General features: G+C 42.0%; 1 protein-coding gene across 1 annotated transcript; it reads right to left on the bottom strand.

The window, feature by feature from the left end:
- Positions 1-1,019: 1,019 nt before the first annotated feature.
- On the bottom strand, positions 1,020-3,534 carry LOC308593407 (mas-related G-protein coupled receptor member H-like). Its single transcript, XM_081205721.1, has one exon. The coding sequence runs from the start codon at positions 2,436-2,438 to the stop codon at positions 1,647-1,649; it is 792 nt and encodes a 263-aa protein (XP_081061847.1). The 5' UTR covers positions 2,439-3,534; the 3' UTR covers positions 1,020-1,646.
- Between the last annotated feature and the right edge of the window lie 7,440 nt (positions 3,535-10,974).

The raw sequence follows: 10,974 nt of genomic DNA, 5'->3' as shown, positions 1-10,974 counted from the left end.
ACTGCTGCCACTGTGCTGCCGCCGCGTGATTTCTGTTCTCATCCTGAGGTAAAGTTCTTAACCCGAGGTACTACTTCCAGGTTAGTGGAGTCTGTAACCCGAAGTGTTTGTAACCCGAGGTGTTTGTAATCTAAGTTACCACTGTATTACAATCTGAAATCTCTGGCTGGGTCTTTTATCTGGATAATGACACTTGTGGTTTTTTGTGTTATGATAGTGGCCCAGCCACTTGAAATTCTGCTGCTCCCTGCACTGATGTCACTTAGATATAAGCTAAAAACAGATTTTTCCATAGACTTTTGGAGATAGTGGTTAGCACTCAGCAGCCCTGAGTTTGATATACTTACAGCATCATTCTAATCCAAGGCCTGTTAGAAGTAGCAAATTTGGAATAGATGGACTTTAGGCTACAGCAACATAGCTCAACGTGGCTCTGCTCCTGGTTCAGCCAGAGGTCCACTGCACTGTAAGATCTGACAAATCTTGCCATATAGGATGTTAGCGATATGCGGGGTAGCCTGAAAACAGCTTGCTCCAGTGAGTGTAAGGGAGTCATTCATCCACAAACAGGGAGAAGATTCCAGAACAGTTATGAGTGGGAGAGGCACTCTGAGCATACACAGCTTCAGCTGGAAGTGCCAATAAAAGGAGAACTAGACGACTGACCAAACTGCTGCTTCATGACTGCTGAAAGACTGTGTCTGTCTCCGTCATTGCTTAAAAGAAGGACTGAAGCTTAAGTATGCCATTACAGCTATTGCTATAATGATTGTAAATAGTGCTACTGTGAAGTATTTATGTCCAGTCAAGAAATAATTCACTTGACTGAGTGTTATGGTGTCTGTGTTTCTTCTCAAAGTGTAGCTTCAATTGTTCTGCTTCCCAGAAACTCTGCTAAATGGTTGGAAGCTGCTAACAAGTTGCCTACACATGAGTATACCCACACAGCGAAAATGTGATGGACCTTCAATAGTGAGTTGTTGTGTGCTGTTCAGTAAGGACTGGAGTCAGATGCAAAGTACAATTAAATTGAAAGGTTTATTTAAACTGCAGCTGAGAAATAATTAAGATAAAACTCTGTGGTATAAGAATGAAAAGAATACATAAATGAAATGCAAGTGAGCAATGGAGAAATGAAAAAGAACAACAGAGAAACAAAAAAGAACAATATAAGATACATGTAATTATTATAATTATTTCATTCTGCATTAAATTAGTATACCACCCTATATCTTTAGATATCAAGGCGGTTCACAGCCACTGCAGTCAGCGTGAGCAAGGGACTATGGTCATGTCCCACTGCTGTCTAGCTTGGAGTTGCGTGCTTTGTTCAGTATACTTCTGTACTTTCTGAAAGGCTGAAACGCCAATCAACATTATGGCGTAGGGAGGTGGTGGGGAGAGTAGCTTTAGCCCGACCTATCAAAAAATATAGGGGTGAAGAAGGCTATGCTCAAGCAGACTTTCTGTCCAAGGCCCATTGCTCTATCCAAAGCAAATGTTACAATACAAAACTCCTAGTTTAAATTTCCTATGTTGGACATGAGATAGAAAGGCCTTAAAAGAACTCTTTCACACCAAAGACTACCCTTTGTACATTATTGTGCTTATGATAAGAAAGGATTGGCCAGTCGTGCCTTAAGGCATTAAGTTGCTATCATAACCGAGTTTTCAGTTTTGGATGCTGATTCTTCCTCATCCTTGAAAATCCTCTGGAGTGCAGCTTTCATGGAGACCCTGGACTGGCCCTTTTTCTGTCTCCTCCCAACTAGGAAATATATCAGCGGGTTGACACTACTATTCAGAGAGGCACACACAAAACCAACTTCCATTAGAATCATATTCTTCTCATTAAAATAGATGGCAGTGTAAATGGCATTTAGTGGGAAAGCAAAGATGAGGAAGAAAAGAAGTGCAAGCAAAATGGTGGTGAGCAGCTTCCCGCGTTTCTTTTGCTCTGATTTGCAGCAGACTTTGAGGGCCAGTACCAGAGTGGAGGTGATCATCAGAGGAGCGCAAATGAGGGCATTTACAATAAGCTGGTACACTAGGTTAGAGTTTGGAAAGCTCTGAGTCAGTAGGAGAGTAAGGTGAATGCCTGAGAGCAGGAAAGAGAGGGTCCATATCAGGGCACAAATAATGGTGGATGAACGTGCCGGTCGGTGGCATCGATGCCAAAGTGGGAAGAGGACAGCCACAGACCTGTCAATGCTGATGGCGGTCAGTAGAAACTGGCCCGCAGAATACGTGAAGAAAAATAGTTCATATAATACTTTTCTAAACAAAACAGCAACATGAGATTTCTCATAGAAAGTTACAACAGGCAAAATAATAGTCAGGAGAGCTGCAAGGACACCAAAGTCAGCGATGGAGAGGTTCAGGATGTAGGTGGTGAAAGGATTCCTCTTAATGTGGAAGCCCAGAAGCCGGATGACCATTCCATTCCCCAGGAAGCCAAAGATGCAGATGATGATAAAGGCACTGTTGGCAATGCTTTGGGTTAACTTCAATGAAACAGTTGAGCCATCATCTGAATCTCCAGAAGACTGATTTGGCTCTCCATACTCTCCCCTGGAAGAGATAACAGGAAATCTTTTTTGGATATACACTAACTATAGCATTAACTATCATCAAAAGTTAGGATTATCCAATTGCAAAGAGATAATTTGATCTTCTTCTTGTCTAGTTCAACACTTGTCCACCTAAGGCACTACACAGTTTTTGTGAGTCTTCAAAATGAGCTGGTTGGTATTTTTTCAAGGATTCCTCTTAATGTGGAAGCCCAGAAGCCGGATGACCATTCCATTCCCCAGGAAGCCAAACATACAAATGATGATAATTATGCTGTTGGCAATGCTTTGGGTTACATCTGAATCACCTGTTTCCTCAAAATAGTTTTCCCTGGAAGAGATAAAAAGATCTCAGTACCTGATATGATGTCTAGGTTCACCTTCATTAACTCTAAAGTCAGCATGACCCAATCAGTGATCAATCTAAGCAGCAAAGAGATTTCTTCTTGTCTAGATCAATACCTGTGTAGCTATGGCGGTACACATTTTCCTGGAACCTTGAAAGTTAACTGTTTGGTAGCTTTTCCATTTTTACAACTATTGAGTAAATATTGACACAAAGTAGGTGAAATGTTGAGATTCATTAGCAAGTTAGGAAATAGCTAATGCTATCCTAGGCTGCATCAATGGCAGTATAGTGGCCAGATTGAAGGAAGTAATAGTACCACTCTATTCTGCCTTGGTCAGACCACACCTGGAATACTGTGTCCAATTCTGGGCACCCCAATTTAGGAAGGATTTTGACAGGCTGGAACATATGCAGAGGAGGGCAACCAAGATGATCAAGGGTCGGGAAACCAATCCTTATGAAGAGAAGTTGAAGGTATGTTTAGCCTGGAAAAGAGGAGACTGAGAGGTGATATGATAGCCATCTTCAAATATCTTAAGGGCTGTGACATGGAAGAGAGTAGGACTCAAACCAATGGCTTCAAGTTGAAGGAGATTCTGACTAAACATAAAAAAAATATATCTGACAGCTGTTCGACAGACTCCCTCAGGAGATTATGGACTCCCCTTCATTGGAGGCTTTTAGGCAAAGGTTGGATGGCCATCTGTCATGGATGCTTTAGCTGAGATTCCTGCATTGCCGGGGGTTGGACTAGATGACCCTTGAGGTCCCTTCCAACTCTAAAATTCTATGATTCTATGATTATGAGTTAGGAAATGATTCTCAGAAAATGGGAAGTACTTCCCTGTGGTCTTCCCCTCCATTTTTTTAGTAACAACGGCCCCTAAAATTTTCTTTAATCCAGGAAATTTTAAATAAAGGGAAGGGGAGCGAGTCTATCAGTGGTATTTATTCGCCTCCACTTTTTGTGACAAAGGGCTAAACCTTTTTCTTGAGCACAGGATTGTTGGATCAAGCTGAGATTGTTGCTATGAAGGTTTTGCTAATCGCAGAACTGAAGATGGCGGATAGATTTGAATATCTTTGCATTTTAATTAGAAACTATCTAATTTGAACTTCCTGAACCAATATGCAAAACAACAGCACATTTTCTTCTTTGAAATTCACACTTATCTGCATTTTGTGATGCAGTTCTCCAGCCAAGAAATTCCTACAAAATGCATGTATTATGGGAAATTGCTTGCAAAAGTGTACTCATTATTCAAAACTGCACACAAAATATCTTTATTTTAACAAATCTAACTTTCTTCTAAGTTACATTAAAATATTTGAAAAATACATGAGGAAATCATCTTTTTTTAAAAAAATTCAAAATTCTGCAGAAATGTGAAGAACTGGAAACATGAGAAATTGAGAGAATCCAAAATAGAAATCTCTGGCTGTTGTTGTGAAAACTCTATAGGATATTGTTCCGTATTAATCACTTATGCTTTGTCATTCCTACATTCTCAGGTTTACAGTGAAGTGAATGTATACACTGCTTATACTGAACATGAAATTATTTTAAAAATGCACTTACCCCAGGCCAACGCCAGGACAATTTCCTGATGTCTAAATAAAATCACAAATAAAACCCAGTTACAAGGGTACTTTGGGTTTAAGAGAATAAATGTTAATAACAACTGACCAAATGAGCAAAGAGGTCAAGGGGAGGGAGGATAATGCAAAAACAATGTAGTTTAATTTAAAAAATATACTTTGCAATTTCACAAATCAAATATCATTTTTCAACAAATAACATGGTTGAACGTTGTATAACAGCATGATATATGTATGATGCATTTAAGATGATCTTCACAGATTGGAGAACCAACAAATGAATTGGAATAGGTACGAATGTCAGGCAGAAACAACCAACTGCATAAATATAAGATGGAGAACACCTGACTTGCCAGTAGTACATGTGAAAAGGATCTAGGGGTCTTAGTAGACCAGGTTTCCTCAATCTCAGCCCTCCAGATGTTTCTGGCATTCAACTCCCATGATCCCTAGCTAACAGGACCAGTGGTCAGGGATGATGGGAACTGTAGTCTCAAAACATCTGGAGGGTTGATGTTGAAGAAGCCTGTAGTAGACCAAAAACTTTATGAGTCAACCGTGTGATGTAGCAGCAAAAAAAAGCTATTCTAGACTACAGAACTATAGTGTCTCAAACAAGGGAAGTAATAGAACCGCAATATTTTACCTTGGTCAGACCACACCTGGAGTACTGTGTCCAGTTCTGGGCACCACAATTTAAGAAGGATATAGCCAAACTGGAATATTTGCAGAGGAGGGTGACCAAGATAATCAAGAGTCTGGAAACAAAGCTTCATGAGGCACAGTTGAGGGAGTTGGGTATGTTAAGCCTGCAGCAGATAAGACTGAGAGGAGAACAGATAAACCTCAGGGTCCTTTCCTACTCTAAAACTCTATGATTCTATGTATCTAGAAATATATATTTCTATTACACATTAGCTTTGCATGCTTACCCCCTTAACCTCATTTGGTTAATGGTTATGACAAGGTTGTTTGTTTGTTTGTTTTTCCAACGTTTGGTAGTGGAAATCGCTGAAATGAACAGCCAGCCTACCTGTTTTCTCTTTTACAAGCTGCTATACATCTTAAATTCAATCTCAAGCCTAACTCATGAAAGCATGCAGAGAGAAATTGGCACACTATCAGCAAACAGGCACCTAAATCAGCATCATGTGAAAACAAATGGGGAAGCAATTAAAAGGGAGCTTTTCTTTAAGAGTGCTTACCTCACAATCCATCATGGGATATAAAATGTACTGGTCCCCGAAGAAATAGAAGCTAGAGTTATAGCTGGAACAGCCACTGATGAGCTAGTCAGCAACAAAAGGAAGCAGAAATCAAAAGAGGAAACTGAAGCACCAGAAGATTTTGAACTAGATTTGGATAACAAACTTCAGAGGAAGTAGGTGTTAGAGAAGGAAGAAAAGAGCAGACACAGAATTCAAACCCATGGAATTGGTAGGTAGATTGTTTTAGTGGCTAACTTGATTAGATAATTCAAATTGAGTAAGCCTATATTTTTATTCACAAATGAATTTGAGGGATGTACAAGATGGTGCATAGGAAACAGTATGAATGGCCATTTGAAACAGATCAATTGGTTGTTGTTGTTGTTGTTGTTGTTGTTGTTGTTGTTGTTGTTATTGATTGAATTTATATACCACCTGGTCTCCTATGTGCTACTCTATTTGATATTCTGCCACACTTTCTGGAAACAAAATGTACAAGTAAATAAGTTGGGGTGAGAGATGATATTTTTGCAGAGGGCTGAAACTTTAATGGGGACCTAGTTAAACATTCTGTGTGGCACCTTTCAGACTAACAAATTCAGGCCCCAGTCCTATCTGGGAGACATGCCCATGAAATTTAGTAGGTCTTACTTCTGAGTAGCAAGGCTGTATATTGTCTCCCTGCTTATTTAACTTATATGCAGAATTCATCATGCGAAAGGCTGGGCTGGAAGAATCCCAAGCCGGAACTAAGATCGCCGGAGAAAAATATCAACAACCTCAGATATGCAGATGGCACAACCTTGATGGCAAAAAGTGAGGAGGAATTAAAGAACCTTTTAATGAGGGTAAAAGAGGAGAGCACAAAATGTGGTCTGAAGCTCAACATCAAAAAACTGAAGATCATGGCCACTGGTCCCATCACCTCCTGGCAAATAGAAGGGGAAGAAATGGAGGCAGTGAGAGATTTTACTTTCTTGGCCTCCATGATCACTGGAGATGGTGACAGCAGTCACGAAATTAAAAGACGCCTGCTCCTTGGGAGAAAGGCGATGGCAAACCTAGACAGCATCTTAAAAAGCAGAGACATCACCTTACCAACAAAGGTCTGTATAGTCAAAGCCATGGTTGTCCCAGTAGTGATGTATGGAAGTGAGAACTGGACCATAAAGAAGGCTGATCGCCGAAGAATTGATGCTTTTGAATTATGGTGCTGGAGGAGACTCTTGAGAGTTCCATGGACTGCAAGAAGATCAAACATATCTATTCTTAAGGAAATCAGGCCTGAGTGCTCACTGGAAGGACAGATCGTGAAGCTGAGGCTCCAATACTTTGGCCACCTCATGAGAAGAGAAGACTCCCTGGAAAAGACCCTGATGTTGGGAAAGATGGAGGGCACAAGAAGAAGGGGACGACAGAGGACGAGATGGTTGGACAGTGTCCTTGATGCTACAAACATGAGTCTGACCAAACTGCGGGAGGCAGTGGAAGACAGTAGTGCCTGGCGTGCTCTGGTCCATGGGGTCACAAAGAGTCGGACATGACTAAACCACTAAACAACAACAACTTCTGAGTAGTATGGTTATACTGACATTAAGCTACACTAGAAATTGCACAACAGGGACCCCTCCTAAACCAAGGGTAGATATTGGTCAGTTTACTACTACTACCATTACTGCTACTAATTTGTTGGCTCCCAGCAAAATATTTAAAACACAATCAAACAGTAAACATTAAAAACTTCCATATACAGCTGTATTCTGATGTCTTCTAAAAGTTATGTAGTTCTCTATCTCCTTGACATCTGATTGGAGGGCATTCCACAGGGCGGGCACCACTAACGAGAAGGCCCTCTGCCTGGTTCCCTGTAACTTCACTTCTCGCAGTGAGGGAACAGCCAGAAGGCCCCCAAAGCTGGATTTCAGTGTCTGGGCTGAGCTATGGGGATGGAGACGCTCCTTCAGGTATGTAGGTCAGAGGCCATTTCGGGCTTTAAAGGTCAGCACCAAAAATTTGAATAGATCTCAGAAATATACAGTGGTACCTTGGGTTACATACGCTTCAGGTTACAGACTTTGCTAACCCAGAAATATTACCTTGGGTTAAGAACTTTGCTCAAGGGTGAGAACAGAAATTGTGCTCCTGCGGCGCAGTGGCAGCAGGAGGCCCCATTAGCTAAAGTGATGCTTCAGGTTAAGAACAGTTTCAGGTTAAGAACAGACCTCCAGAACGAATTAAGTTCTTAACCCGAGGTACCACTGTACTTGGAGCTAATGTTGATCCTTTAGGACTGGTGTTATATGGTTCTGGTAGTCACTCCCAGTGGCTCATCTATTTGCTTCATTCTGGATGGGTTGTAGTTTCTGAGTCACCTTCAAAGGTAGCCCCACCTAGAGCGCATTGCAGTAGTCCAAGTGGGAGATAACCAAAGCATGCACCACCCTGGCAAGACAGTCTGTGGGCAGGTAGGGTCTCAGCCAGACAGGGCTGGTAGACAGTTGCCCTGGACACAGAATTGACCTGCGTCTCCATGAACAGGAGGGTGAGCAGGGGGTCCCCCATACCCAGTGCTATTTTTCTAGAAAAAGAGATGCTGGAACACACCATGAACACCTCCCTCATTCTCTTAGAATGGCAATGGTGACCATATGAGAGGATCGTGTCTCAATGTTGGTTTTTCCTTAGGCAAAGGTATTTCCACAGGTGAAACATTTCCCTCACAAGTTTCCTGACCCCTCCTTTACTGAAAATAATAATAATAATAATAATAATAATAATAATAATAATAATAATACAAAATTAATTTATTATTTATACCCCGCCCATCTGGCTAGGATTCCCCAGCCACTCTGGGTGGCTATTACTATATTTAGTTTCTGCAAGAGTTTGTGTTTTTCAACAACTTTCCTTGATATGACATTTGTTGCACGTGCTTCATTATCAGCTTTCAACCACAGGAAATATCTCACCAATTACTATGCTCATTTCTGCTCACGTAGTTGCTGTGATCAAATCTCTTTATTTTGCTGTGAAGGGCATTTTTTTGTATCTGCATGCATTTTGGGTGTGCGTATCAGAGCACAGAATCAACAATATGGTTTATCCCCTCACCCACAAATAGCAGATACTATAATCTGAAATATCTGTCAGGATCTTTAAATTGGATAATGACACTTATCTTTTGTGATGGTGGCAGCCCAGCTTTCTAATTTCCTGCCACTTGAAATTCTGCTGGTGTTTGCCACTCAGCAGCCATAGGTTTGATTTACTTACAGCACAATTCCAATCAGAGGTCAGTTGGAATTAACTAGTTTGCAACAGGTGAACTCCAAACCTCCAGATATCCCAACAGTGGTTTCCCTCTCTCTCAACAGGGGTCATCAAACAGGGCAACCAAAGTAGTTTCTGTGCCAAAAGGGGGCCTAAACCTTGATTGAAATGGATCCAGAAAATCAGTTTCTTCCTAAAATGCCTGGATCTGGTCTGTGACCACTCATTCCAGAACGTTGCTCAGAAAAGGGAGATTAGCAACTGGCTGGTAGTCAGTTAGGTTTTCCAAATTTAGGGAAGGTTTCTTAAGGAGTGGTTTTACCACTGCCTCCTTCAAACAGGCAGGGACCACCCCCTCTCATAAAGAGGCCCAGCCAGCTGTTCCCTCCCTGCTGGTTTTTATCAGCCAAGAGGAGCAGGGGTCTAGAGTACAAGTGGTCACCCTGACCAATCCGAACACCTTGTCCACATACTTAAACTTTACCAACTGGAACTCATTCAACACAATAGGGCTATACTATGCTCTGGACACCCCATGAAATTCATTTGCTATAGCAGCAGAGTCAAAGTCTTGGTAGAGGCAAGTTATTTTATCTCCAAAATGCTTTGCAAACAAGTCACCCTCTTCCTTCCCAGTCAAGAAAACAAGGTTCAGAGTGTGGCCTGCCATCTGCGTTGCACCACTGACATCTTGGGACAGCTCCATGATTGTCATGGAGGCCATGAAGTTCTGAGCTGCCCCAGAGGCAGCTGCCTTGGCATGGATGTTGAAGTCTCCCAGAACCAGCAGTCTGGAAATCCTCAATGCCACCTCTGAAACCAGCTCTGTCAGCTCAAGCAGGGAGACTGCTGGGCAGCGAGGTGGGCGGCAAACTAGCAGAAGCTCTAATCTGTCCCGATTGTCCAATGCCAGGAACACACACTCTGTATGATAAAGACATACAAACTCTGAAATATAAGAATGTAGTAATGAAATAAAACTGAGAAATAAAGAAATGCATTCCCTAGGCTGGCACATTATGGAAGCTGTTGGTGTGTATTTCTGCTCTTGCCACATTGCAAAAAAGAAAACGTTGGTTTTGCTTCTTGTGTTACTTCCCTTATCTTATATCAGCAGATTTCATATCAGTGTATTATTCAAGGCAAGTGCTGTCCTCTTCTTAGAATGCAGTAAGGGGATACCAAGAACTGCTGTAATAGGGAAGTGCTTCAGTTTCTTCGGAAAGTGTTTTTTGCTTGTCATCAACTGGGCCAATAGTTGCTCCTCAGCACCCATTTTTTGTTTCAGGGAAATAAGTCACTTTGACCAAGATGGTGCTTTCTTGGCTTCCTCAGAGGTTACACAGAGGATACTGGTGAATGGGTGCTGGGAGAACGGAGGTTAGCAACTGACACGGAAGAAGGGATCAGTGATCTGGGGGTCCCTATAACAGCCAGGAGACGAGAGTCAGAGGCAGGAGAAGCTGGAGGTTTGGAGAGTGAAAAACAGGTGCAGAAGGAGTGAGAGATAGGTGAGGCTGGTGTAGAGTCAAGGCCTTCCACATCTCCTCCTGCTTCCCCCCAGCTCTCCTGCTCCACTGTCTCCCAGGACATGAGGGAGGAACAAAAACAAGTTGCATGGAATCTTCACCTGCTTGTGCACAACTTGGATGGGGGAGATGCATAAGAAGAGAGGGTGGGGCTTCTTGGTTGCAGAAACTGCCTCATCAGGTGTACACCCAGAATTAGCTAAGAAATGTAGGACTGAGAGGCATGTTGCTAAATTGTAAGTGTACTTTTGACAATAAAGAGTTAATTTCTCACTCTGGACATTCTTGACTGACAAATCCACACTTGGCCTGAAACTCACAGGGTAACCTTGGGCCAGTCTTTGCTTCTCAGGTGAACCTGTCAAACAGGGTTGTTGTGAGGATCAAATGAGGAGGGGGGGGAACCATGTACACCACCTTGAGCTCGTTGGAAAAGAAACAAATAAATG

This window comes from Podarcis bocagei (assembly GCF_964188305.1).
Source record: "Podarcis bocagei genome assembly, chromosome: 8".
In the NCBI taxonomy this organism is placed as follows: Eukaryota; Metazoa; Chordata; class Lepidosauria; order Squamata; family Lacertidae; genus Podarcis; species Podarcis bocagei.
Note: the sequence above shows the minus strand (reverse complement) of the source record. Positions and strands in the feature narration are given on the sequence as shown.